Here is a 27204-nt window from a genome sequence, read left to right as displayed (position 1 = left end):
TTAGAGTTGAGCTGCAGGTCCAACATTGTGATGTTGTTGTGTTTGAGCTCTGGACGGCGCAGTCGCGCTCGACCGACTTGCTTCAATTTGTGGCGACGTGGAGCGTGGACTTGGTGTCCTCGATCCAGTCCGGCACAACGGAGCGGTGGTATCCGATCGCACCTCGCGGAAAAAGACACGCAGAAGGCTTAGAGTCAAGGGAAATCGAATACTGCGAAAGCTCGGCAGAGTTAAGCAACACGGCAGCTTATGTGCGCGTCAGCATTGCCTCGATTGAGAACCCGCCTCTCGGAAGACCTGATCCACCCCCACCGGATACAATGCATTCGACAAAGAAACCAGATTTCCATTTTGTTCTCCCTCGTCGCAATCTTGCCAGAAGCAGCAAGCTACGCTCCGTTCGCGTCGGTCAAATCGTACATGAGGTAAGCGTAGTAGAAAATAATGTCGTTCTTTGTCGTGGAAGAGTACTAAGTGCTGTGTTACCACCTGACTAACAGCTTCGTACGGATTCGCTACGCGACTTACTGCCGCTAACACTTTATGGCTCCACAAATACTGAACGGTCCCGACGAGCGAGCTCGAAACTGACAGAGCCTGGAGCGATAGTTAGAAAAGCGCTCATTCTCCTACAATTTGCGTGTCAGTATGCAAACCATTGTGTCAACGAACTGGATCAGTACTCCAGGTACGTTTTTCCCCTTTTATTCGGAATTCTCCACCAGAAAACACTAATTTGGCTTGGTTGACAGCACGCTCGAGAAGCGAAGTAATAAATACAAGACGAAACTAAATCGGCTGAAGCAGCACCAGCATTTCATGATGGAGCAAAGGACGAATTTGCAGCGCGAACTTGAAGTTGTAAGTTGCTCGCTTGGTGGAATGCAATCACTCCTACAGCAGTTGGACCCAAGAGCGCTCGCCCAACTCGAAATGTGACGACAAGAAATAGCTATTTCGCCAGTATATACATTGGAGACCTATCCAGCCTTCTTCGATCCCTTCGCACCTTTCCCAGTTTGGCGGTGGAGCCGCTCCTCTCGAATTCGTCGCACACGCTCACGCTTCTCCTCCATCTCCTTCTGGTGCACCTCCTCGAGTTGCCGCTTGGCGTCCTCGCGTTGTTTACGCGCAGACTCGCGGATGAGCAGCTCCCGTTTCTTTTTATCCTGCTTCAGCTTGAGCGCGGCCTCCCTCCTCTTTTCGTACGTGAGTACTTTGCCCTTGCGTTTGCTGCCACCTGATTGATCTGATGTTCGTGACGCTGGAGATTTTCCCATTTGGTCTGGGCTAGCAGCGGCACTACTTGGAGTGGAGCTTAAGGAAATAATCGGCGGTGGAGGAAAATGCCCATGTCCTCCACGTGCTGGTGTGCGTGAGCTTCGCTTCGGCGTATTTACTCCGCTATGCGAGCGGGAATGCGGCGGCGATGGTGATGGCGGGCCACTGGACGCGCTTTCGTCAATCTCGGGTACAGGCTCCAACTCCGTAAAGAGATTCTCCGAAGACACTGCTCGAGGGATTCGTTGCTGGTGCTTCTCCTCGCGCAGCTCTGCTGCCACCGACTGCAACTCCTTCATCTTATGCAGCCTTGCGTGCTCATCTTCAGCTAAATTGTCTTGTTCATTCTGCGCAGCATGCATTTGAGTCTGATGATGCTCAAGCGCTTCGCCTTCTTTCTCCTTCAGCGTCTCTTTACTGCACGGTTCTTGGTCCTGCTCCTGCTCAGGTTCTGGTCGTTCGGTTGATGTCTGCTGGGATGACTTCACCTCCTCCACTGCGTTCGTAGCAGCGGCAATGTCACCACTGCTGCTATCTTCCCCCGCACTTGTATTGTTTTCCGTTGTCTCCTCCTCCCCGTTGTCCTGGATCTTGATCTAAACCTCAAGCACAAAAACCACCAGATCAGCACAACACACTTCCACTGCTCCCCCAACGCCCAACCCACACACCTGCTCGGCAGCTCGGTGAAGCTTTTCCGCCACTTCGTCCGGAAGGAAGATGTACTCTCCGTCGATCTGCATGTTGTTGTACGCCTCCAGGATCAAGTCCTCCAGCGCTTCTACCGAGTCATCCACTTCCTCCGCCTCATCTCCCTCGCTCTCCGCGGACATTTCCAGGGTATCGGGCGCTGGCGACGCTCCGATCGTCTGCGCACTAGGCTGAGCAGCGTCGGTTGGTATCGGTTGCACTGCTGCTGCAGCGCTGCCCTCGACGCTCTCGTCCTGCGCTGGCACCGCCATGCGCCTGGACGCTTGGAAATTAGCTAACTGGCAGCATTGCGTCCGCAGTGCAAACCCCGTCAAAGGCGATAGTTTGTAGCCATGTCGACCAAGCACCTTTTAACTGCAACTGCAAAAGCTGCTCTTGAAGAGCATATGTACGAGTGATATTTACGTTAAAAAAGATCACACTGTGGCCTCGGCCTGTGCCTTGGCAAGCTGCATATCGGCCAGGTCGTCAATCGATGTCGATGCTGATGGACGCTGCGAATAACCACCGAACACCGGCTGCATGTAGGTTGTGTCGAAGGCCTGCCAGTTGCGGAAGAATGCACCGGTCAGCGAATCCCCACGCGATCGCTCGGTCTCGCGGCGTACTGGTGAAGCAAGATTCGGGTCCTCTTCGTCGCCGCTCATGTCATCGTGGAACTGCGGTCGGGGTGTCAGGATCGGAACTTCATCACCGGTGCCATCACGATTCTCCTTGGGAGCTTCTTCCTCCGGAAATGCCAAAGCGCCATGCAAGTCGCCGTCAGCATGACGCGTACTACGCTGAACTAATCGCGTTAACGTCTCCTCGGACTCTGACGCAGTGGCGGAGCTCCTATCAGTGTCCGACTGGTCGAGGTGGCTATGATCCTTGTATTTGCCAGTGAGGTGCAGGCTCGACAACAACGGACCGGTGAGACCACCGATCACAATTGTCGTGATGAGAATTACCACAAGAGTTGTAGACTCGATCAGGCGGCGGTGCGACGCCCCGTGAAGACCCACGTAGTTCCAGTTCTTGGCCAGAGCGAAAGCCATAGACCCACGGAGACCTGCTAGCCAGATGACACTCATATACTTGACCGGAATACGGCTCGAGGGGGATCGTAAGCAGTTGCAGAGGCTCAACAGCGGGAAAACGTTGAAGAATCGCGCCACAATGCAGGCCACGAGCGTGAGCAGAATGAAAGACCAGTCGATATCGTCCACACGCAGCGATGCACCCGCATTCTCTTCCCCGTGACCCGCAAAGATCATAATGACTGATGTGCCCATGAACACGTACACAATGTTCTCGCAAACGAAAGCCAGGGTGTGCAGCAGGTGCGTAAACGCATGTTGCGCTTCTCTCGACAACGTATTGAAGTGGTAGTGTGCCGTCATGGTGCCTGAAAAGAATAGCGCCACGATGCCGCTCAACTTCAAACTGTCCGCGACGAAATACGTCAGGAGACTGAAAATCAAACACAGCGAGATCTCATAGCTCGGGTAGTAGCGCAACGTCGCAAAGAACTGGCGCTTGAGCAGGAACGCGCCTCCGAGCGTAATGAGAGCGCTGACCACCAATGATCCCACAAACATTCCACCGGTATTCAGCGCTACACGCAGTAGTTGCTTGCCGCTGAAGTTGCTGTCTGCGTCCCACTTGTGCAGCGTCTGGTACATCGCAATCGCCACGGCGTCGTTCATCACACTCTCTCCGAACACGAGATTGAACAGCAGCGGCGGCGCGTTCAGCTTGTCGAAGATGCCCAGCGTTGCCACTGTGTCCACGGCGCTGATTAGCGTGCCAAACAGGAAGGCTTCGACCCAAGACAGCTTGGTAACCATGCCGGCCAGGCCGGCGAGGTATAGTACGCCGCCCGTAATGGTCGTAGCGATGACGGTCCCCAGCACGGCCGTGCTCATGATGGCCGGGAAGTTGCGGAAGAAGACCGTGCACTTGATGGAGAATCCCGCCTCGTAGATGATCGGAGGCAGCAGCACATTAAAGAAGAGGCTGTTGTCCAGGTTCAGGTGCGTGTGCAGCGCCGCGTGCTTGCCACCCATGATCATGAAGAGCCCCACGAAGAGCCCGAACATGAGGGCGAAGCTGCTCTGCGACACCAGCATGCAGGAGTAGCGCCCCAGCAAGTAGGACGCCATCACCAGCACGAACAGCATGAGCAGCAGCAGCACCGCGTCTTCCATCTTGCCTGCAATGTGAGTTTTGGCTTCCTTTGATTGGTGCGCTGACTGCATGAGACATGCGTTTTAGTCAGCAAACCGATATTCTAAGGGTGATTTGCTGAACTGAAATACTTGAGTCCAGTATTGGGAAATTATGTACATTACACAATCAAAACCGGTAAGTTGAAGTGAGATCAGACCGCACTTGCAGCAGTCTTGTCCAGCTCCTGGCCGCGCGAGTCTGCTGCGTCGTTGTCAACTGCTCGCGGGTTTGCAGGAGCCTGGGAGCCACCGAAGATCGGCTGCATATACGCAGCGTCGAAGGCCTGCCAATTTCGGAAGAACGCGCCGGTCAGGGTTTCCTTGCGTTGCTGCGGTGAGTCCCCATCGCGCTCTCCCTCATCGCCACTGTAGTCGTCGTCCCGGAATTGCGGCCGCGACGTGAACACAGGGTCTTCGTCCACTATAACTTCCTGGTTTTCTTCTGTCCCCTCTGAAGAAGGTCGCGCGGGTTGCTCCGTGGCCCTAGAGTTGCGACGAAGCATGAAGTGGCAGGTGCTACGCTGCAGCGCTCTTGCTCGATCCTCATTAGAACTCGACGCTTCAGAGTTGACATCGGGTTCAGACTGGCGAAGTGCACTGTGGTGCCCGGTCAGACGCAGCTTGGAGAGTATCGGGCCCGTAAGCCCGCCAACCACAATTGTCGTGAAAAGCACCACCACAAGAGTGGTAGATTCCACGAGTTGGCGGTGCGAACCGTAGCGACCAACATAATTCCAATTCTTGGCGAGCGCGAACGCAATGGATCCGCGAAGCGCCACAAACCACATCACGCTCATGTACTTGACTGGGATACGGTCGCAGGACTCGCGCGAGCAGTTGGAAATCTTCAATAGCGGGAAAATATTGAAGAAGCGCGCGAAGAAGCAAGCCGCAAGGGTGAGACCGATGAAATGCCAGTCGATGTCGTCCACCCGAAGCGCAGCACCGGAATTCTGCTCTCGGTGCCCCGAAAAAATCATGATCACCGATGTCCCCATGAACACGTACACGACGTTCTCACACAAGAACGACAACGTGTGCAGCAGGTGCGTGAAAGCGTGCCGTGCCTCGCGTGATAGTGCGTTGAAATGGTAGTGAGCCGTCATAGTACCCGAGAAAAACAGCGCCACGATGCCGCTCAATTTCAGACTGTCAGCCACGTAGTATGTCAACAGACTGAAAACCAAGCAGAGGCAAATCTCATAGCTGGGGAAGAAGTGCAGCGACGAAAAGATCTTGCGCTTGAGCAGGAAGGCGCCGCAAAGTGTGATTGTCGCGCTCACAAGCAGCGATCCCACGAACATTCCACTTGTGTTGGCAGCCACTCGCAGCAACTGCTTCATACTCAAGTCGGTGCCCACGTCCCACCTGTGTAGCGTCTGGTACAGTGCAATAGCTACTGCGTTGTTGATCACGCTTTCTCCGAACACGAGGTTGAATAGCAGCGGTGGGACGTGCAGCCTGTTGAAGCACGTCAGCGTAGCAACCGGGTCCACAGCATTGATCAGCGTGCCGAACAGCAAAGCTTCCACCCACGAGAGCCTTGTCACGATCTTCGACGCGCCCGCAAGGTACAGGACGCCACCCGTGATGGTCGCCGCAACGACTGTGCCCACGACAGCAGTGCTCATAATGGCCGGGAAGTTGCGGAAGAATGCTTGGCGCTTAATGGAGAAGCCTCCCTCGTAGATGATCGGGGGCAACAGCACATCAAAGAAGAGGCTGTTGTCCAGGTTCAGGTGCGTATGCAGAGCTGTGTGCTTGTCCCCCATGATCATGAAGAGCCCCACGACGAGACCGAACACCATGGCGAACCCGCTCTGCGACACCAAATTACACGAATACCGGTCCAGCATGAACGACACCACTACCAGCACGAACAGCATGAGCAGCAGCAGCACCGCGTCCTCCATCGTAGCCGCCTCGTCATCTCGTTCGTGCTGCATTTTCACTTATCATTGGCGCGGTACGTGGAGGCTCCACGGTGGAGCCGGTGCCAGCTTTTACCGGGGCAAATCATAAGAATTACGCAAAATGGACCAGCTGTTTTCACTATTTCTTAGCGAGCTGTAGACGAATGTCGATAGGTACACTCTCGTGGCGGTGAGCTTCACCTGCTCAACGGTGCTCGAATCTCGGAGCACGGACAGCTCTGGCACCTCCCTTCTTGAAACGAAGAATTCCCATGACCACAGCTGCGATGCTGCAACCGAACCTGTGGAATTGCCAATTGGAATGTGTTAGTCGTGTGAGCGCACTTACACTTGACCACAGCTCTGCGTACCAGGTCGCTGCGTAGCCAGCGTGCTTTTCCGGCGTCATGTAAAACTCCAAGTAGGACGCAATGCTCTTCCGGAGAGGGTTGTCCAGCGTTGTCTCGCCGCTCGCACCTTCGACCGCTGTTACGCAGAATGTACATGAATTCGTCGCGCTGAGTGAGTAAAGAAAGAGGTTTTGGCGTAAACCGTTTTGAGGACTCTTACCGAGTGCATCGACGATGACTGGCAAATCCACCGAAGTGACACCCATGGCATCAGCCAGCTCTTCATGGTCCAAGTAAAAGAATTGGCGATTCTTGGGGTCATTGTCGGGGGTAAAGTTGTTTTTCTGCAGCACGACACAGCCATACCGGGTTAGAGTTGGAATGTATAGTGAAATTATCCGCACCACATCAACCGGACATACCACTTCGCCGTGACGAAGAACGCCAACAAAAGAAATCTTTCCACTCTCCTCCTTCTTTTCACGCGCAATGTGTTCATCCAAAAGCTTGCGCGGAAGCCAACCGCGGTTCACGATCACTGGCGTTCTACGCAATACAGCAGGGCTTATCAGCTTCGAGCCTACTTAAAAGCCTCAAGCTATAACAAACAACTCACCCATCGTCACGCTGCAATAAAGAGTAAAGGTAGCCGCCGGACTTCACTCTTGCCACCGAGTCACTTGGGTCAGCGGGGGCCGAGCGAGGATCTACAGAAATATCGAAAATCAACGTCAGATACAATCCGTCTGCCACAGCTCCTTATCGGATTCGTACACAGGTAGAAGGTGCTTCCAGGTTTGAAGTTTCCCTCGAGACGAAGCTGGCGATACTCAATGTCGTCACTGCAATCCAAACACCAGATCTCGTGAGCACCTCGACCCCAACAATACGACCATTCTACCAAAAGACTCACACATCGTCACTCGCCGTCGCATTCTTTGGTAGCTCCGAAACGGACTCCGACAACTCCTTCGTGCGCTCGTTGATCAGATCCACCTTCCAGTAGTAGCGCTCAGTCTGTCCATTCCAGCAAGCGATTGTCACTAACAGCTAGTAGCCCCTACTTGCAGCAACACGAGACGCATACCTGCCACGTTCCGAGGTACGCCGTCGTCGCTGCCTGTAATTTACACCACAATGGCCATAACAAAAGAGAAGCCGCTTTAGCTCTAGGATCCTAGTAGCTGGACCTCCTTTCTCAAGGTTTAGAACGCGCACCACAGCGCCGAAAAACGCCATGCCAGCGTATCTGGAGAAGCTGCTCTCGTTGGCACTCGACCTCTTGGTGTCGGTCTGCGCTGCAGACGTTGCAAAGCGCCTCGCTTCGGCCGACGAACGCGCCGCCGCGCGCAACATGCGTCGTCCCAGCATGTCAACGTGAGGCTTGTATTGCGAACTGGAAGCAAAGATAAGAAGGACTAGTTTCGACCAATCGTGTTCGTCTTAATCCCAATTTTGACGAATAGCCGCGTAGTTCATGTGAATCAAGCGCATCTTCGACAACCACGAATAGCAGACACCATGGCGTCGGACGCGGAAGGCCATGTGCTTGGCAACTTCCACGCCTATTACAGCTTCAACCCGGTGCATGAGCGCCTGCGGTTTATGGACGTGCAGACGGCCAATGCCCTGAGACGCGCGCTGCTTGTCCGCAAATCGACCGAGGACAAGGCCCATGAGACATCAACGGTCATCGACATCGGCTGCAATGAAGGAGACTTGACTATCGGACTCTACGACGCGCTGGACGGACGCGCAGTACTTGCAGATGCCAACCAGATCGACGACGTGGCCAATTTCGACCTCGCCAATATCAGCACGCTGAACGAGCGCATGCAGAAGGAGAAGAGGCAGGTGGAGTACTTGATCCAGGACGAGGGCGAAACGAGTCACCGAAGACGCTACGTCTGTGAGCTGCAGATTGACGGCAAGACCATGGGTCACGGTGAGGGTGTGTCGAAGAAAGTCGCAAAGGCCAAGGCGGCTGAAGTCGCCCTAAAAGCGTTGGATGGCACGGAACGCAAGGAGAAAGAGCAGGAGACGAAGGCAGTCGAAAAGGTTGTTCCGGAGCAGCTTCCACTGACTGAAGCAGAACTTGCAACGAGAAAGCCGCTGTTGGTTCTCGGTGTCGATATTGACGAGGTGCTAATTGAGCGAGCTGCGAAGAAATCGGTGCAGTTGACGGAGGGGGATGCAGTGCAGTTTCGCCATGTTGATGTCATGACGAGCAAGTTTAGCAAGGAGATCACGCCTTTCTTGGAGCTGGCGACGCGCTCGACAGCGGAGCGAAAGTTCGATCTCATCACGTGCTTTAGTGTGACGATGTGGATCCACCTGAACAACGGAGACGACGGCCTCTGGAAGTTCCTGGAAACGGTCAGCGATATGACGGAGCACCTGATCATCGAGCCGCAGACGTGGAAATGCTATCGGTACGTGAATGGTTGTATGGGAGGGAACATGCTGCTACCAATCGTACTAATTACTTTATTTTGTTGTGCACAAATAGCAATGCGCATACGCGGTTGAAGCGCATGCGAGTCGAGGTGCCTCGGTCCTTCAAGGAGATCAAGGTGCGAACGGACGTGGTGGAGAAGATCGACGCGTTTCTGCTGGCCGCTGGTCGCTTCCGCTTCAAGGCCCAGCTAGGCAAGACCAACTGGTCGCGGAACGTCGTCCTGTACAGCCGCAGGCCTGTGCCAGGTATCACGTACGCCTCGTGAAAAGCCAAAACCTACGCAGCATTCGTGCCAGCGGCAGCAGCAGTAAAGTCCAATGCAGGTCTTATTCTATCTTATCTTACCACAGAGCGATATCACCGATATCACCGACGCCAGTGCCTGCTCTCTCTTCTCTGCCCTTGTCTTTCAGCGGCTGGAGGAAGACGCCGACGGCATAGCGTTGGCAACGCTACTGCGATGAAGACTATCTGTGCTCCGCTGCGTAGAAAACTTTTGCCGTGGTAAACGCCTCCACACTCACGGATAACCTCACGACTGGGCACCGCAGGGCGATCGATCGATCGACCGTTGAAAAACTGAAATGTTTCGTCGGAACTCAAAAACCATAATAGCACATAGAGCGTACATAGTACCCTGTTACTTTACCTCATCAAGAGGTAAACTATGAGGAAAGTAGATGGGTATGTGAACTCGCGTCATCAAGTCGGAATATCGGTTGTACCACTTCGAGTCTCACCACTCCAGAGAGGAACAACCGCTGCTTTATTCTTCGATCTGATCCAGCGGCGCGTCACGCTCGCCGCCACTCGTCCTGCGCGGCGCGGAAATGGATGCTTCTGATCTTTTCACAGTGGCGCATGACACGCTGACGCGTACGGTGCTGCGGGTCCGCGATGGAGAGCAGCGCGCCACTGGGTCGACGCCGCTGGGCTCGGACGCCGTCCAGGCCGTTGCGCTGCTGTTCGCCATTACGCTGTTGCCTGTGCTGTTGCGCGTGCGTATCCTCTACACTTTCTGCTGGGTGGGCTTTACGGTGCTGGCGCACGTGACCGAGTCGGAGGCGGCGCTGGGCATGGCTACGTCGCTGGGGCTCACCATCATGATGGGCTGGTACTCGCTGCGCGCGCTTGACCGGACCACGTTCATGGGCATCCTGCAAGGCTGGTTCGGCTTCTTGAGCAAATATCGCCCCTTCCAGCTGCTAGCCAACTCCGTCGATCTCCTGCTGCACATGGGCGTGCCGCTCATGCTCGCGTTCTGCTACCTGCCGCTCGTGCGCTTCTGGATGACAGCACCCATCCTGATGTAAGTGCCGCTTGTCGGAAATTGATATGTCTGTGTTGTGTGAGCCAAGCTATTATACTCACTGTGTACGTGGCGTGTGTGTATGCATGCAGTTTCTCCCAATTGTGGATCAAGTTGGTCGCCGGTGGAGACCTCAGTCTAACGGGCAACGGCATCTACCACATCTACCCGCCGCGCCCCAAGGCGTTTTGGTTGGCAGTTCGCAAGATCGAGCTGGCCTACAACTTTACTATCCCAATGCTGTGTGTACTCGCGAACCGAGCAGGCGTTCACGAGTTCGTGGTCCAGTGTTTCCTAGAGCCGAGCTTGTAATATGGTCACCAATAGATCGTGCATGTTTACTATCCCAAAGCAACACAAAAGTCTCCACTACCCTCTACTGTAGACACAGCCAACTCGACACGCTGGTGCCATCCTCGGCGCACACTGGTGCAATCCTTGGTCAATCCTGCTGCTCTGAGAACGTACTAGCTTTTATCCTAATCCGCATACTACTCTCAAGTAAATCTTACGACATCGACTTTCCGACGTCAGAAATCTGAGGCTGTGGCGAGCAGCTCACTCCGCGACTTTCGACCAAGTGCTCACAAGATGGACACGATGCTGGGCTGGGGTGCTCTAGGCCGCGCCAGCCACGACGCCGTGCAGACTGACGACCATGTAGACGCAGCAGTGGCGGTGGCGCTGCTGTTCAGCGTGGTCGTGCTGCCCCCACTCGTGGGCATCCGCACCATGTACACCAATTGCTGGTTCGCCTTCACCGTGATTGCGCACCTGCTGGCGTCGGAGGCTGCGCTGGGTATCGCCACTTCCATGGGCATCACCATCATGGTGGGCTGGTACTCCCTGCGCGTCTTCGACCGCTACGCCTTCACAGCCATCCTGAACGGCTGGCTCGGGGTCTGGGCTAGCTCGCCTCTGCTCGGCATCGCAGCTCGGGTGGGGGACATCTTGCTCCATCTGCTGGTGCCAATGCTGCTGGTCTCGTGCTACCTGCCGCTTGTCCGTGTCTGGATGAGTGTTCCAGCTTTAATGTAGGACGGAGTGGAGATGCTTGTTGAGTTGAAGGGCCCTGAATCTGACGCTGATATGTTTTATTGTGTTGATGCTCGAGCAGATCGTCACGACTGTGGAGCCACTTTGTGGTGGGTGGAGGCGTCTTCCCCAAGGCTGACCACATCTATCGCTTCTCTCCGCCGCGCTCGCAGCACTTCTGGAATGCCGCATACAAGATGGAGCTCATGCTGAACCTGCTCGTTCCGCTCTTTTGCGTCTTGGCACACCAGGTAGTAATGTGAAAGGCGATTTATCCGGCTATCGGATGCTGATAGACGTGTCTAAGTTTTTCTAATTGCATTGCCGGATATCTCTTTTGGTGTTGCTGTTGGTGCATGCGTGACAGAGGTCTTTCTGGGTGTATGTCGCGACGGCAATCGCTGGATCTGTTCTGTTTTGCCTCCAGTTGATTCGATCGCTTTCTTTGCCGAAACTGCGTCGAAATGCGAAGACAATCATGTGTCGTCTGCTGTCCAGCGGCGGCATTCGCCCAAATCTGGTAGGAGCATGCCTGCCTTACACGTCTGGCGGAGGAATCTCCCCGCGATTAACACGACATCTAACATCATGTCGCTGCGTTCAGGACTTCATCGTTCGAGATGACTCGTTTTGGCTCGACTGGATGAGTGAAGGGCTTGTGGCTATTGGCGAGTCATACGTGGGTTGTTTGTGGGCGACAAACTCCGCACGGACATTGGACGAGGTGGTCGCCAGCCTGCTTACGATTCCGATGGAAGGTAGACAGGAGATGTACCGGTCTTGGAGCGCACGTTTCGTGGCATTGGCTGCGCGTTTGTTCAATTACCCGCCGTCGTCTATGGGCCTCGTGGTTGGCGCTGTCTCGGAGCAGTTTGACTTGTGCCCCGAGTTTCGACACGGATACATGGACCGCTACTTCCACCAAGGCTTTGGCATTTGGACTGCCGGCACAGCATCCATTGACGTTGCGCAGACCAACAAGCTTGCAAATTTGGACCAACTGCTGGACATTCGGGTGGGTTTAGAGTCTCACGTACAGCGCGCATGACTCGTGTGAGCTACTTGCGCTAACCTTTCTGTTTATTGTACGGTAGGCTGGTCACACTGTCTTGGACATCAGTATCGGCTCGTGGGGAGGAGTGGGTTGCTACCTTGCCCAACAGCACCCCGATGCGACCATTGTATGCGTTCTATCTTCTGTCCAGGAGTTTGCCCGAGCCAAGAAGTTCGCTCGCGAGCTCGACGTCTTCGACCAAATGGAGCTCGTGGTAGCAGAGTCCCCCGAGAAGCTGCTTACAATTCTGAGTGGTTTCCGCGCCTCCAAGTTCGACCGTATCACATTGTGTGGTGTGGTGGAGACTGTGCCAGACGTTCAACGTACGCGATTCCTCCGCACGCTGAAGCGCATCCAAACGGCAAACGGCACGACCCTGCTGGAGTTCAGCGCCTGCACGGCCGCGCACATGACGACCCATGCATGGACCAACAAGTACGTGCACAGCGCCTATCCTTGCTACGCTCTCACGCTGCCGCTCATGCGCCGACTAGCCGGAGAGACGGGCTTCACGCTTCAAGACACAGTCGGCTACTCGGACCACTACGAGCGCACATTCCTTGAGTGGAACCGGCGATTCCAAGCTCAATGGGGCCAAGACACGCCACCTCGCGGAGCTGGCCAAGTTGCGTCGACAGATCACATGGGTCAGCTGCAACGCATGCCGTTGCTCCCAGAATCCTTCAAGCGCACCTGGGAGTTCTATCTGCTGCACTCCGCCGCCTGCTACCGATCCGGAGCACTTCAAGTGTTCCAGATCAGTATGGGCTAAACTCCATATAATTGAAAATTTATATGTTCTAAACGCTAGACCTAAATTTTAATATATTGATTCAAAATTGAACCGAATCAGATTCTAATTATTTAAATCTGATTCGGTTCAATTTGAATCAAATAAAATTAGAACTTGTTTCGCAGTCGTAAGCAAAAACAACTCGATGACCACCGGCACGGATGGCGACGGCGACGAGCGCGAGTGGGAGAAACACGTGGACGAGGCCTCGGGCACAGCGTACTACTACAACATGCGCACGGGCGAGTCGTCGTGGGAGGTCCCTGCGGGCTTCACGTCTCCGCGGGCGCAAGATCTGAGCGAAGACAAGCCCCCCAAGTGGCGTGCATTCGTGGACGACGAGTCTGGCACCACCTACTACTACGACGAAGTGAGCGGCACCAGTCGATGGGACAAACCGGATGGTTTTATTCCAGAAGAAGTAGACGAAGAAGAAGACCACGAGACCGAAAAGAGCGAGAAGACTGACGATGGTGAGGACACACCGCAGCAGGAAGAGGAGACGGGGGAGGCAGGAGAGGATACAAGCCAGGAGGACGAAACGCAGGCCAATAACAAGACTGAGAACGGGAAGAAGGAGGGAAAAGAGGCTAATGATGACAAGTCTACTACTGCGGCTAATGATGACAAGTCTACTACTGCGGCGGCTACTCAGTGGGTGAAGTACGTGGACGCTGCCAGCAACAAGCCGTACTACTACAATGCCAGCACAGGGCAAACGCAGTGGGAAGAGCCTGAGCACTTCGATGAATCAGCAGCAGCAGCGCAGCTCGCTGCTCCCCAGGTTTCTGCCGAGTATCAGGCCCATCTGAACCGGATGCGCACGGAACGCCTCACACGAGTGACGCAGCAAGTGCTGGACCCGTCGGGCAATCTCAGCAAGCTGAATGCCATTTTAAGCGGGATTGACAGTAGCGCTCCTCCTGCTGCTGCCGCGGCTCATGTTGATGGAGACGGTGCTGATGCTCCACGAACCGCAAAAGCGGAATGGCAGCAACATGTCGACGCGCAGACGCAGCGGTATTACTACCATAACGAAGTAACTGGTGTCACGCAGTGGAATAAGCCAGATGCGCCTATTGTTTCAGGGGTAAGTTGTCTGGAGTTTTTGATGGTTCAAGCATTGTTTTGTGCTTTACAGTAGCGAATGGCGCACTCACTACTAACCATATTGTGGACATATTTTTTGTCTAGTTGGCGATTTGGATCCCGCCCGAGGAATCGGAGTCAGATTCGACTGCTGCGGGGCGGAAGACCGTCTCGGGCGTGAACTACGTTGCGCGTGCGAAGTTTAACCGGCTGACAGGCAAGTACGAGCAACTTGGTGGTGATGAATACTGGCAGAATGCCGGAATAGCACCGGATCGCGCAGGGCGGCAAATGAGCCACTTCTTTGACATGACGGAGCTGGAGAAGAACCGAGAAGAGGCAAGACGTAGGAAGGAGCAACTCAAGCGAAAACACATTGACTGGAAGAAAATAACGGCGGAGAAGAAGGCCAAGAAGCAGAAGCAGAGGAACGAGTGGCTGTACACTGATTAACGTCTGAAAACTTCATGCGGATGTGAAGTGGTATTTCAATTGGGTACATTATTACCCTTGGTCGTGGTTTGCAAGTTAATGAAGGCCTAACACAGCTCCTTGTAGGTGCGTTCGCCATTATTTACTGTATGCTTTATCTTTATGACGTATGTGTGCATGATTCGTTGCAATAATGGTACTGTTCCATTGCTATTGCACCTTACAGACCAGGGTGCACGCCAAGGAAGCCCGGCGTCGGCTCGCCCTGCACCTCGCCAATGTACAGCGTGAACGTCTGCTTCCACTCTTCCACCGCCGCGCGGTCCGCCATGAACTTGGGGAACTCGTCCACGTTCGCCTTGCAGATCTCCCACGGGTGGCTGGAGCCGTAGTTGGGCGTCAAGTCCACGCGCACGTTCTCGGCCACAACCGTCTTCTGCACGTCCTCCGAGATGGCCCAGTTCATGAAGAGCTTGGCGGCCGCCGGGTGCTTGGCCTTGTTCAAGATGGCGATACGCTGGCCCCACGCCAGGTACTCGTTGCCGCCATCCGTCACGAACGTTACGTTGGGCGTGCCTTCGGAGTACGTGCCGACACCAATGACCTTGTCCTTGGCCGTCACGAGATCGCTGGCCGTATTGGAACCGCGGCGGAACGTGACGTTCTGGTTGGCCAGGTCTTCGACCCAGTTCCAGCCGTACTTCTCGACGTAGCGCGTGTACAGGAAGAGCGCGGCGTCGTCGTCGTTCGGGTAGGTGGATGCGATTTTACCTGACCATTGTGGGTCCACGAGGTCGGCCGGCGACTTGGGTGCCGCGTTCCCGTCCAGCGCGGTCTCGTCGTACAGGAAGCTGAAGGTGAACATCATGTACGCCATGTAGGCGCCACGCTGGTCGCGGAAGCCGTCGTAGACCTGCGAGAAGTTGGCGGGCTTGTACTCGAGTAGTTTGCCCTCCTGCGCCCAGCGAGGGAAGTCCTGCAGCGTCTGCAGCGCGACGAGGTCGGGAACGAGCGTGTTGGTCTCGAGCTGGTTGTCAATGCGCACGTCGTGGTACTTGCTATAGTCAACGATGAGCGTGAAGTTGATCTCCGGGAAGGCCGTGGTGAAGGCCTCGTGCAGCGAGTCCTGCTGCGACTTGAAGTCTCCGCCGTGATACATGACGAGGTTGCCTCCTTCAGCGACAGCGTCGGCGTAGAGCTCCTCGAGAGACTTGGTCTCTTCCTGGACGGCGAGGGAGGTGGACGCGAGGAGTGCACAGCAGGCAGCGATGACGGGTGCGAAGGGCTTCATGGTGCGATGCAAGCGGTTGTCTGTAGTGGTGGAGGGTGTTGTGGTGCGGTCTCCGGTAAATTGAAGAGTGAGGATCTGTCCGTGGTTTGCTGTGCGTGTGCAGCTAGCTGCTGGTTTCCTTTGAGTGCGTGCTGCGGCGAGTCCTGCTTACTCGATCTGTGGCTGGCATCGTGGTTGTTTTCTTCATCAGTCGCGTGATGTGCTTTGTCAAGCATCCGGGATGCTGCATACCACAGCCTGTGCCAAGGTTCGTTGACAACAATGACAATGTTTGTGGGATGCGGTTAGGGGTGATAACGTGGCACAGAGTTTGCGTCAGCTTCTGGTGTCCGGGCGGTGTTGCCGCGTTTTCTATGGATGAAAGGTTGCTTGGGGACTGTTGCGACAGGACGCAAACATGCAAAAAACAAACGGACAACGGGCTCACGTCAAATGAAATACCGCACAGCGATCGATTGCGATCTTCCTGAGCTTTCGTACGGGGTCTGTTTACGGGGCTGAGGAAAGAGCGGTTCCAAGACCTGTCCGGTTTTTCATCTCTGTTCGGGCCTTGGCCTGTTGCACTAAAAAAACCGCGCCTGCAATCGCAGCGCTAAGGGTTTTGGCCAGTTTAGTAGAATTGACCAGTTTAGTAGAACCAGTAATATCGCTGAAATAGTGAAATACGTGCTTTGGTTGGCTATAAAACTCTTACCACGCGTTTCCATATGGTACTTCGATACAAAGACCAGTATTATTCCGCTCTACTAAACTGATCGCAGCATACTGCAGGTATGCTTTCTTTGGCGTGCTACAATAGCACTTTCATAGCTGCTAACTGTGTCTGGATTGGTGCACATGTTAGAGCAAATCTAGGGCTTTCATTGCGTACACGTTTTATCTCCAACAGATTGGTAGTTTTCAAGAAAATACTTTTCAAAGTCAATAATTCAGTTTGCTCTACTAAACTGGCCAATCCCCTTAGTGCGTTGGTGAAAGGGTCGAGAAGCTCTCCTGTCGTTGCTGCTGGACCTCCAATCCCCTGTCGTTGCTGCAGGACCTCCAATCTCGACCCTTCCACCAACGCACTAGTGCTGCGATTGCAGGCGCGGTTTTCTTAGTGCAACAGGCCAAGGCCCGAACAGAGATGAAAAACCGGACAGGTCTTGGAACCGCTCTTTCCTCAGCCCCGTAAACAGACCCCGTACGAAAGCTCAGGAAGATCGCAATCGATCGCTGTGCGGTATTTCATTTGACGTGAGCCCGTTGTCCGTTTGTTTTTTGCATGTTTGCGTCCTGTCGCAACAGTCCCCAAGCAACCTTTCATCCATAGAAAACGCGGCAACACCGCCCGGACACCAGAAGCTGACGCAAACTCTGTGCCACGTTATCACCCCTAACCGCATCCCACAAACATTGTCATTGTTGTCAACGAACCTTGGCACAGGCTGTGGTATGCAGCATCCCGGATGCTTGACAAAGCACATCACGCGACTGATGAAGAAAACAACCACGATGCCAGCCACAGATCGAGTAAGCAGGACTCGCCGCAGCACGCACTCAAAGGAAACCAGCAGCTAGCTGCACACGCACAGCAAACCACGGACAGATCCTCACTCTTCAATTTACCGGAGACCGCACCACAACACCCTCCACCACTACAGACAACCGCTTGCATCGCACCATGAAGCCCTTCGCACCCGTCATCGCTGCCTGCTGTGCACTCCTCGCGTCCACCTCCCTCGCCGTCCAGGAAGAGACCAAGTCTCTCGAGGAGCTCTACGCCGACGCTGTCGCTGAAGGAGGCAACCTCGTCATGTATCACGGCGGAGACTTCAAGTCGCAGCAGGACTCGCTGCACGAGGCCTTCACCACGGCCTTCCCGGAGATCAACTTCACGCTCATCGTTGACTATAGCAAGTACCACGACGTGCGCATTGACAACCAGCTCGAGACCGACACGCTCGTTCCCGACCTCGTCGCGCTGCAGACGCTGCAGGACTTCCCTCGCTGGGCGCAGGAGGGCAAACTACTCGAGTACAAGCCCGCCAACTTCTCGCAGGTCTACGACGGCTTCCGCGACCAGCGTGGCGCCTACATGGCGTACATGATGTTCACCTTCAGCTTCCTGTACGACGAGACCGCGCTGGACGGGAACGCGGCACCCAAGTCGCCGGCCGACCTCGTGGACCCACAATGGTCAGGTAAAATCGCATCCACCTACCCGAACGACGACGACGCCGCGCTCTTCCTGTACACGCGCTACGTCGAGAAGTACGGCTGGAACTGGGTCGAAGACCTGGCCAACCAGAACGTCACGTTCCGCCGCGGTTCCAATACGGCCAGCGATCTCGTGACGGCCAAGGACAAGGTCATTGGTGTCGGCACGTACTCCGAAGGCACGCCCAACGTAACGTTCGTGACGGATGGCGGCAACGAGTACCTGGCGTGGGGCCAGCGCATCGCCATCTTGAACAAGGCCAAGCACCCGGCGGCCGCCAAGCTCTTCATGAACTGGGCCATCTCGGAGGACGTGCAGAAGACGGTTGTGGCCGAGAACGTGCGCGTGGACTTGACGCCCAACTACGGCTCCAGCCACCCGTGGGAGATCTGCAAGGCGAACGTGGACGAGTTCCCCAAGTTCATGGCGGACCGCGCGGCGGTGGAAGAGTGGAAGCAGACGTTCACGCTGTACATTGGCGAGGTGCAGGGCGAGCCGACGCCGGGCTTCCTTGGCGTGCACCCTGGTCTGTAAGGTGCAATAGCACATGAAAAATGTTAGTGCACGGGGCGAGGTGGATATCAATGCATTCCTTACCATCTTACTACTAGTAGAACTTTGGATCAACACTTACGATAAAACATTACATCTTGCCAAGATGTATAATAAGATGATCTTGGTGACGAAGTGAGAATTGACAACGTGCTCGGATCGGTGGTCATCACATCATTTAGCCGCAAAAACTTGCACTTACAGAGCACTCCGTCTTCAAAACAAGTAGTACACTCGTAGCTTCACTACTTCGTATTAACACCCCACACTACTTAGTCGGTCTAGAGCCCCGGGTGGACACCCAGGTAGCCTGGCGTGGGCTCACCTTGCACCTCACCAAAGTAAAGCGCAAAGGTCTGCTTCAGTGCCTCCACCTGAGTGCGGTTGGCCATGAAAGACGGGAAGGCGTCCAGGTTGGCCTCCGGAATCTCCCACGGGTGGCTCGATCCAGACGGAGCGATGTCCGTGCGCACGGTCTCCATCACCACAGACTCCTGCACCTCGGTGGACACGATCCAGTTCATGAAGAGCTTGGCAGCCGCAAGGTTCTTCGCCTTGGCCAGCGAGACGTTGGCCCCACGTCAAGTACTCGGTGCCGTTGCCGCCCACGTACACAATGGGGGACGCACCGGCGTAGGTGCCCACACCGATGACCTTTTCTTGGGCCGTGACCAGGTTGTTCGCCACGTGCGAACCGCGGTTGAAGCTGATGCTCTGGTTGGCCATTGCGGCAGCCCACTCCCAGCCGTACTGCTAGACGAACAGCACGGCGTCGTCGTCGTGCGGGTACGATGAAGCGATCTTGCCCGCCCAGTCGGGGTTCACCAGATCTGACGGAGACGCGGGTGCGTCCAGCCCGCCGAGGTTGCTCGAGTCGTAGATGTAGCTGAACGAGTTCACACCATACGCCAGCCAAGCCCCGTTCTCGTCCTTGAGCCCGTCATAGATCTTGGAGAAGTTGGCCGGCTTGTACTCCAGCAGATCACCCGCCTTTGCCCAGCGAGGGAAGTTCTGCACGGTCTGGAGCGCCGTGATGTCCGGCACGAGCGTGTCGGTCTCGAGCTGGTTGTCAATGCGCACGTCGTGGTACTTGCTGTAGTCGACGACCATGGTGACATTGACGCCGGGGAATGCTTCTTCGAATGCGGCCTTCAGCGAGTCTTGTTGGTTGGTCAGGTCACCGCCGTGGTAAAAGATCAGCTTTCGTTTCGTTTCGCAGTGAGGTAATACATTGATGTCACTTAACTTCTTTGGCTAACGACACCTATGGCCTTGTCGGTGGTCGTCTCTAACCGACCGGCCCTTAGGGCCATAACCGGGATCGCGATCCCAAAGGGGTAGGTGACACCGCAGCCAGAGCCATCTCCACACTAACGGGTGAAGGCCACGAACTCCGAGGAGTTCTCATCACTGTTCTGCTCCATCCAGTGACCTACGCAAATTCGAGTGGGTATTTTTTTAAAACTGCGGCGTGAGTCCATCGCCATGTTGGCGAGGGCGTCCGCCATTCTGTTGTGAGCACGCAAGTGGTGCTGCCACGTCGTTACCGCCAGTTTGTCTGCCAGCCGCTTTGCTTTGCCAGTACAGCGGTTAAAAGATCAGCTTGCCACCTTCAGCGATGGCACCGGCGTACAGCTCTTGGAGCGTCTTGGTCTCTTCTTCTACGGCCAAGGCAGGTGCTGCGAGAAGAGTGAGCGCAGCCGCGATTGGAGTGAAGAACTTCATCTTTGCGTCGGCCTTGGGTAACTTGGGAGTCTGGTCGATGGTCGGCAAAATAGGAAATGATTGACGCCGCTGAGCTAATGACGAGCATCTCACACTCCCCCACGCGATGTCGTCTCACCAGTTGAGTTCCAAGTTGACCGCCAACCGCAGCGAATCTTTGAACTACGTGAGCACCTTTGATCTGCAGATGGCTCTCGCGAACTGCTGAAGGTTCGGATGGGCGATCTGGAATCGGTGCCTGCTCATAAACTCACGAGCAAGTGGCGTGACTCCACTGCCACAAACAATGCTTGAGAGCTCCTCAAAGAGGAGTTCCTCCGAGGAACCATCGGCTTTTTAGCCTGGCGCGACACCGACGCCAGCCGGGTGGATCGCAGGACCTGCTTCCTAATATTGCGTGACGATCGCTATCGATGTGTACAGCTCACGCAAACATAACAATCAAACTCCGTGTATTTGAGCGAGCAACAATACTTCTCCTCAGTGACAAATGTTTTGTCACAAACTACATATTGCATGCACTTCACTGACCAGGGTGCAGCCCAAGGAAACCTGGGCTCGGCTCACCCTGCACCTCGCCGAAGTACAGCGCGAAGGTCTGCTTCCACTGCTCCACCTTGGCGCGGTCCTCCATGAACTTGGGGAAGGCAGCCATGTTCGCCTCCGGGATGTCCCAGGGCTTGTCGGTGCTGGCACACTGGAGAAGACCACCGTCGTCTGGGCCTCCTCGGATACGGCCCAGTTCATGAAAAGCTTCGCAGCAGCGGGGTGCTTGGCCTTCTTCAAGATGCCAACACGCTGCCCCCAGCTGAGGAAGTCTGTGCCGTTGCCGCCAACGAACTCGATCGAAGCACCGAAGCCGCTTGTTCCGACGCCAATCACCTTCTCCCCGGAGCTCACAAGTTCTCCGGCGGCGTTGGATCCACGGTTAAAGCTGACGTTCTGCTGGGCAAGCTTAGAGACCCAGTCCCAGCCGTACTTCTCCACGTAGCGAGTGTACAGGAACAACGCAGCGTCGTCGTCATGAGGGTACGTTGACGCGATCTTGCCAGCCCATTGCGGGTTTACGAGATCGGCGGGGGTGGTAGGTGCCGCTACACCGTCGAGCGCACTTGAGTTGTAAATGTAGCCGAAAGAAAAGATCGTGTACGCCATCCACGCGCCGTTCTTGTCCTTGAGCGAGTCGTGGATCTTGGAGAAGTTGGCAGGCTTGTAGGGGAGTAGCACGCCAGCCTTAGCCCAACGCGTGAAGTCTTGCAACGTTTGAAGAGCGACCACGTCAGGGACGAGGGTGTCGGTCTCCAGTTGGTTATCAATGCGGACGTCGTGGTACTTGCTGTAGTCAACGACTGCAGTGAAGTTGATCTCCGGGAAGCGCTGCGTGAAGGCTGCGTGGAGTCCGTCTTGCTGGGTAGGAGTGTCACCGCCATGGTACAGGACAAGGTTACCTCCTTCGGCTACCGCATCAGCGTAAAGATCGTCGATGGTCTTGGACTCCTCCGCGGACTTGGCCGTGGTGGTAGACGAGAAGACGGCGAGAACTACCAGGAGCGGGGCAAAAAGCTGCATCTCGGCTAGACAATGGGCGAGTGGGAGTGAAGCTTGATGCAGTGAAAGGAAGTTGAAGAATGACAGGCTTGTCAAGCTGACCAAGCAAGACGAACTCCTGGGTATCTAGTGTGAATATCTGCGTACACAGCGCGTTGGAGTCGTGTACAGTGTACACTGTACACCACGAATCGTACAGCAAGCCGATCGTACCGCCATTTCTTGGTTGACGGTGTGGCGGTGTAAGTAAACTTGGCGTACCAGTGTACTCACGAGTGATTTGATGCGTCGAGTCGACCAGGAGTCCTGGTCCAGGACCCGGTCCTGATCGACTTCATCATGAAGTGTTCCCGTTGAGTTTCGAGGCTAAAAACTGATCTGTACAGCATGCATTCAACCGAGACCCTACAGTATGTATTAGCTCTTAATACATGTACAGTAATGTGCGTCAATAAAGAACGCGTAGGAACTAATTTCCTTGTACATATAATAAACAGCTGGGTGGGAGGAGCCCTGTTTCCTGCTAGTAGTAATGATTTAGATGAACCATTGATTGGGGTTGACTGGGAAGTAAACCATCTAATACTTGTTTTATACACTAATCCAGTTCATGGAACCGGCTTTGTTACACTGTTTGGTCCAATAGCCCCCTTGCTTCTATCCATATCAGCGGTTCCTTATTGACGCACATTACTGTATCCCACAACGAAATCGAGTTGGTGGGAGGTGTACTGCCGTTCAAGGTCAAACCTTTGATGTACAGTTTGTTCGCCACATTGAAGGTCAGGGCTTGCAACGTGTGACTGCAACCACACACCAGTTCACGTGATCGGTCGACGTTGACGGGGGACTCTAAGCCTCGCGGATTGGTCTCTGTTGTTACAGGTTGAAGCAAAAGCGTGGCGCTGGAAAGTCGGTAAAGCGGAAACAGTACTAGAATCTGCTACGGTAAGCAAGGTAGGGTACCACGTGACACCCACAACAGTTGAAAATGCTGCCCACTCAAGTTGTGACAAGGGCAGCATTTCCCCCCCGTAAAGTTAAAGCATGTACAGAATTCTGCCCGAATAACGAACGGGTGTACAACTAATAGCCTCACATATTTAATATTATTTTCCAGTCGATGTGGCGATAGGGGGATGTGCAAGGTACTGCAAGGTACTGAGGTACTAAGGTGAAAAATCCAGTGCCAATCATCAGCTCTCCACCCTCGTTTGAAAAATGGCGCGCATTTAGCGATCTTACTAGACTTCAAACGACATGTACCGTAGTGGTAGACTCGTACTTTTGCTTTTGCACCTCGCCCCACAAGCCCACCTCCTCCCCCACTCCACCCATTTGACAGCGCTGTTGTGGTGCGAGGATGCCTGGTCAAAGGTTAGTGCTTCGACCATACGCCACTGTTGGAATCATTCCGGACTCGTAGGTAAAGGTGCTCTTCAGTTCATTTTGAAAGAACTAAATCAGTACATTGGAAAGTATACTCAACTTAACATCAATTGATATATTCTGCGTTTTTATATATATCAGGCGTTCCTTACTCGGGCAGTACTGTACAGTATTGTTGCCCGCACACATGCCCCCCCCATTTTGACTGAAGATCCGCCCCTGCACACACACACTAAAGTTCGCATGCTACTGCATCAACTGAGCCCTCAGGGGTCTTGCACTTATTACCAGTAGGCAAGAGCGTTTATCCTACTCATACAAAGACAACACCTACAATAGTTGCCAAAAGAAGAATCGATATGGGCGCATATCATGATGAGTACAGTATTACGTCTGCGTGTCGCGCGATAACGATGGCCTCGACGACCGTGAACACTATCAAAGATTAGACTCCGAATAAAAATACATACAAACTTGTACTAAATAAATTGAAATGAAAATATATTGTTTATGAAAAAGCGAGATTACGTGATGCCAGATACTTACGTTATCGGCACATTATGAATAGTATTCAGGGTACATGTACACCAAAATGGAGAGAAGTCGTGCTTCAAATTGAGAACCGCCAAAAGCAAATTGAGAAAACCTGCAATCCTGTATATGCATATCATCTAATCACCTTCAAGACCGAATATATTGTACAGAGCAACTGACTTGCCCACTCTATGTCGAACAGAAAATTCCATCCGGAAAATTTTGACCGGGACAATTCCCTTTTTCTTGATCTCTCTTGTTTTGATTTTGGTCGTTTTTGTTTTGATTTTGACTTCTCTCAATTTGGCCTTGAAATGGTGTACATGTTGTATTGTGCCTTTCGGTCATTTTGCCGAGTCCTACGTAGGACTTTGTAGGTCAGTTAATCTGAGGTTGGCGGTCTCTAAATCTGAGATGCAAATCTCGGACGAGCCCGATGAGCGGTCTCCCGGACTCTCTCCGTTCAATGGACTCCGGTTGGAGTCCAAGTCAAGCAAGCTTTGTTTAGGGAAGCAAGCAATGCCGGAACCCGCGAAGGCGAAGGGCGAAGACTGGAGTGTTTAACGTATCGACTGCATCGTGTTTCCCTAAGTTTATTCTGCGTATGGCATACGCCGTATTAGAGTCAGCTCGTATGAAAGTCCTGCCACAAGACTTGGCAGGAGTCCTTCGTAAGACCTCAAACCGCGAATGCCGTGAAAATGAGCGACATTCGGGCTTTCGGCTGTTTGTAGGACCTGCGCAAGTGCTTCCATCGGACTAGCAATTCTTGGTCCTAATTCCCTACGAGGGACCTGCTAATCTGCTCCGATAACCTAGCCCCATCTTAGTAGGTACCAGTCCGTTCCAAATCTATTGATATGTACCACTATTTAGCTTGTTCCTCAACTATAGGAAAATACTAGTACTAGTTTCACTATGGCCAGAATCTGCAGATCGATCGAGAGGAGGCAGAAATGAGGCAGTAGTAACAGAGCACTTGATGCACCGTGGAAGTCGTCCCTCCCGCGCAAGCTTCGACTTCGACATGTGTCGAATCTTGAATGTGTTGTCACCACCACCAGCAACACAATCGTTCATCACGCATTGGAGCGTCTAGAAGCCCGCGTCCAGTGTTGCCGGCGGCAGCTCGTCCAGCGCCACCTTCACGTTGGCCACCAGGTCGTCGAGGGTGTGGGCGGCCATTCGCTCTATAACTATTTTTAACCAATTGCGAGCCAAACGTGCTCAAACCTCCAGTAGATCTGGAACGGACTGGTAACTGTTTTACACGTCCGATTCGCCAAAACAACTGAAAAGCACTATATATTAGTGGTATTCATTGAGTACCACGATCCACAAAGAGAAGGCGGATAACCGGGATGGGAGTTTTTGCTATGCACTCCAGTTCTACAATAACGACTGGCATGTACAGTGGTGCACCGCGTATTCGGAATGGGTACATAAATCGGCTATAGCAAGAAATCATATATGGTAGGTCACTGGTATTACTTGTAATGTAGTCAAATTCCAATCTACTATCTTGGGGTATTGATTTATACCGGTGCCGAAAACGCGGTGCACCACTGTATTGCTGGCCAACGAGTTTGGCGGAGCTGCGAACTGTGAGAGTTTCTCCTCACTTTGCTTGTACACACGTACATGTAGCAGGGGGCCGTTTTACTGTAAGAGTAACATGATAGATCTTAATTCCGCAACAACAGTTGTCAGGTACAGTAGTGTGGGTGTTAATAATATTCACTGAATATGGCTGTACTGTATGTACAGTACATTATGAATGGTCTCTTAGAGACCGCCTCTCATTTTACCGGTAGCCTGCGTATCGCTCTGTACACTTTGAGGACCAGCGTCATCCAGAATGTCGTTATGGCCTTGCCCGCTTGAGCCGGTCGGGTTGCCAAGTGCGGGCATTGAACCACGGACAGCAATGCTCGCGACTGTCGAATCAACATCGGGCCGATAGGACTCTCAGACGTGAATGAGAGGCCCAAGGCTGCAATCGCCCAACAAGTTTCATTCTCAAATTCACTGCCTCGGCACCAAGTCGTTCAATACCCAGCGCCACCTTTCGGCCTCGAGAACCACCGGCCATGAAGTTCTTTGCTCCACTGCTTGTCGTCTTTGCCCTGCTTTCGTCTGACGCTGTCGCGAAGTCCAACTCCGGTGAAGAGACCAAGACCATTGACCAGCTTTACGCGGACGCTGTCACCGAAAGCGGCAACCTTGTTCTGTACCATGGTGGCGACACTGCTACTTCGCAGGACACTCTTCACGACGCCTTCGTGAAGCGCTTCCCGAAGATGAACTTCACCGCTGTCGTCGACTACAGCAAGTACCACGACGTGCGTATCGATAACCAGTTGGAGACCGACACACTGGTGCCTGACGTAGTCGCGCTGCAGACCCTGCAGGATTTCACGCGGTGGGCGAAGACCGGTGACCTGCTCCCGTACAAGCCGGCCAACTTTTCTAAGATCCACAACTCGCTGAGAGACAAGAACGGCGCGTGGCTGGGGTACTCGATCTACCAGTTCAGCTTCGTGTACAACACGACCACTCTCAATGGCTTGGAGCCGCCCGCTACTCCGGCCGACCTGGTGGACCCCAAGTACGTTGGCAAGATCGCCTCGTCCTACCCGAACGACGACGATGCCGTGCTGTTCCTGTTTACCCGCTATGTGGAGAAGTACGGCTGGGACTGGGTCTCCAAGCTCGTCCAGCAAAATGCCAGCTTTAACCGGGGAACGAACGTTGCCCGTGACCTGGTAACCTCCGGTGAGAAGGCTATCGGCGTGGGTTGCAGTGTGCGTGGCAACTCGCTGACTTTCGTCACCAACGGCACTGAGTACCTCGGCTGGGGTCAACGTATGGGGATTCTGTCCAAGGCGAAACACCCTGCCGCCGCCAAGCTGTTCATGAACTGGATCATCTCCGAGGAGGCACAGACGACCCTGGTGTCCAACAGCCCGCGTACGGACATCAACACCAACAAGCCCTGGGATATCCCAGAAGCCAACATGGCTGCCTTTGCCAAGTTCATGGAGGACCGTGCCGCGGCGGAGGAGTGGCGCCAGAAGTTCTCGCTGTACATCGGCGAAGTGCAGGGCAAGCCGTCGCCTGGCTGGCTTGGTCTTCACCCGGGCGAGCAGTAAGCTTAGACAATCTGCTTAGTCATTGCAGTGTCCATTTAAAATGGGTAAATGTTTGAAAAGTTCCCATTTTGTTCGATTTCAAAATTAAGACCTCGTCTGGAACTTGAATGTGTAAACTGGAATGGCGTTAACATCTGTAAATCTCTCCTGCACCTCAGTAAGCTGCTAGACGGAGGCC

The 27204-nt window shown here is 54.0% G+C and overlaps 13 protein-coding genes across 13 annotated transcripts; 6 read left to right on the top strand and 7 right to left on the bottom strand.

Moving 5' to 3' along the window:
• Nucleotides 1-986: 986 nt before the first annotated feature.
• PHYSODRAFT_379902 (hypothetical protein) lies at nt 987-2090 on the bottom strand (the record flags this gene model as incomplete). Its single annotated transcript, XM_009517076.1, has 2 exons — nt 987-1877; nt 1953-2090. Coding segments are annotated over 2 exons (1029 nt in total), but the record flags the coding sequence as incomplete, so codon positions are not given.
• A 318-nt stretch (nt 2091-2408) lies between these two features.
• On the bottom strand, nt 2409-4181 carry PHYSODRAFT_475011 (hypothetical protein; the record flags this gene model as incomplete). Its single annotated transcript, XM_009517075.1, has 1 exon — nt 2409-4181. One exon carries the CDS (start codon nt 4179-4181, stop codon nt 2409-2411), a length of 1773 nt encoding a protein of 590 aa, XP_009515370.1.
• A 117-nt stretch (nt 4182-4298) lies between these two features.
• On the bottom strand, nt 4299-6115 carry PHYSODRAFT_554371 (hypothetical protein; the record flags this gene model as incomplete). Its single annotated transcript, XM_009517074.1, has 1 exon — nt 4299-6115. One exon carries the CDS (start codon nt 6113-6115, stop codon nt 4355-4357), a length of 1761 nt encoding a protein of 586 aa, XP_009515369.1. The 3' UTR covers nt 4299-4354.
• Nucleotides 6116-6320: 205 nt separating this feature from the next.
• Nucleotides 6321-7704, bottom strand: PHYSODRAFT_474636 (hypothetical protein; the record flags this gene model as incomplete). The annotated part of the gene is made up of 9 exons (XM_009517073.1): nt 6321-6417; nt 6487-6601; nt 6686-6809; nt 6888-7011; nt 7082-7172; nt 7240-7307; nt 7379-7482; nt 7553-7585; nt 7684-7704. 9 exons carry the CDS (start codon nt 7702-7704, stop codon nt 6321-6323), a joined length of 777 nt encoding a protein of 258 aa, XP_009515368.1.
• Nucleotides 7705-7986: 282 nt separating this feature from the next.
• On the top strand, nt 7987-9188 carry PHYSODRAFT_472216 (hypothetical protein; the record flags this gene model as incomplete). Its single annotated transcript, XM_009517072.1, has 2 exons — nt 7987-8897; nt 8975-9188. The coding sequence occupies 2 exons, from the start codon at nt 7987-7989 to the stop codon at nt 9186-9188; spliced, it is 1125 nt and encodes a 374-aa protein (XP_009515367.1).
• A 565-nt stretch (nt 9189-9753) lies between these two features.
• Nucleotides 9754-10544, top strand: PHYSODRAFT_471649 (hypothetical protein; the record flags this gene model as incomplete). The annotated part of the gene is made up of 2 exons (XM_009517071.1): nt 9754-10232; nt 10325-10544. 2 exons carry the CDS (start codon nt 9754-9756, stop codon nt 10542-10544), a joined length of 699 nt encoding a protein of 232 aa, XP_009515366.1.
• A 279-nt stretch (nt 10545-10823) lies between these two features.
• On the top strand, nt 10824-13093 carry PHYSODRAFT_475526 (hypothetical protein; the record flags this gene model as incomplete). Its single annotated transcript, XM_009517070.1, has 5 exons — nt 10824-11266; nt 11350-11518; nt 11635-11787; nt 11872-12282; nt 12362-13093. 5 exons carry the CDS (start codon nt 10824-10826, stop codon nt 13091-13093), a joined length of 1908 nt encoding a protein of 635 aa, XP_009515365.1.
• Nucleotides 13094-13259: 166 nt separating this feature from the next.
• Nucleotides 13260-14656, top strand: PHYSODRAFT_471379 (hypothetical protein; the record flags this gene model as incomplete). The annotated part of the gene is made up of 3 exons (XM_009517069.1): nt 13260-13535; nt 13662-14204; nt 14309-14656. 3 exons carry the CDS (start codon nt 13260-13262, stop codon nt 14654-14656), a joined length of 1167 nt encoding a protein of 388 aa, XP_009515364.1.
• Nucleotides 14657-14855: 199 nt separating this feature from the next.
• PHYSODRAFT_321782 (hypothetical protein) lies at nt 14856-15926 on the bottom strand (the record flags this gene model as incomplete). The annotated part of the gene is made up of 1 exon (XM_009517068.1): nt 14856-15926. The coding sequence occupies one exon, from the start codon at nt 15924-15926 to the stop codon at nt 14856-14858; it is 1071 nt and encodes a 356-aa protein (XP_009515363.1).
• A 1663-nt stretch (nt 15927-17589) lies between these two features.
• On the top strand, nt 17590-18660 carry PHYSODRAFT_321781 (Avr4-associated TDF-like protein; the record flags this gene model as incomplete). Its single annotated transcript, XM_009517067.1, has 1 exon — nt 17590-18660. One exon carries the CDS (start codon nt 17590-17592, stop codon nt 18658-18660), a length of 1071 nt encoding a protein of 356 aa, XP_009515362.1.
• Nucleotides 18661-18959: 299 nt separating this feature from the next.
• On the bottom strand, nt 18960-20403 carry PHYSODRAFT_258359 (hypothetical protein; the record flags this gene model as incomplete). The annotated part of the gene is made up of 5 exons (XM_009517066.1): nt 18960-19232; nt 19288-19392; nt 19438-19838; nt 20054-20110; nt 20289-20403. The coding sequence occupies 5 exons, from the start codon at nt 20401-20403 to the stop codon at nt 18960-18962; spliced, it is 951 nt and encodes a 316-aa protein (XP_009515361.1).
• Nucleotides 20404-20926: 523 nt separating this feature from the next.
• PHYSODRAFT_258180 (hypothetical protein) lies at nt 20927-21972 on the bottom strand (the record flags this gene model as incomplete). Its single annotated transcript, XM_009517065.1, has 2 exons — nt 20927-21082; nt 21115-21972. 2 exons carry the CDS (start codon nt 21970-21972, stop codon nt 20927-20929), a joined length of 1014 nt encoding a protein of 337 aa, XP_009515360.1.
• A 3992-nt stretch (nt 21973-25964) lies between these two features.
• On the top strand, nt 25965-27026 carry PHYSODRAFT_258317 (hypothetical protein; the record flags this gene model as incomplete). Its single annotated transcript, XM_009517064.1, has 1 exon — nt 25965-27026. One exon carries the CDS (start codon nt 25965-25967, stop codon nt 27024-27026), a length of 1062 nt encoding a protein of 353 aa, XP_009515359.1.
• Between the last annotated feature and the right edge of the window lie 178 nt (nt 27027-27204).

Source organism: Phytophthora sojae, assembly GCF_000149755.1.
Source record: "Phytophthora sojae unplaced genomic scaffold PHYSOscaffold_1, whole genome shotgun sequence".
NCBI classification, from domain to species: Eukaryota; Oomycota; class Peronosporomycetes; order Peronosporales; family Peronosporaceae; genus Phytophthora; species Phytophthora sojae.
The sequence above is the reverse complement of the archived record's forward strand: the minus strand, read 5'-3'. Positions and strand labels throughout refer to the sequence as shown.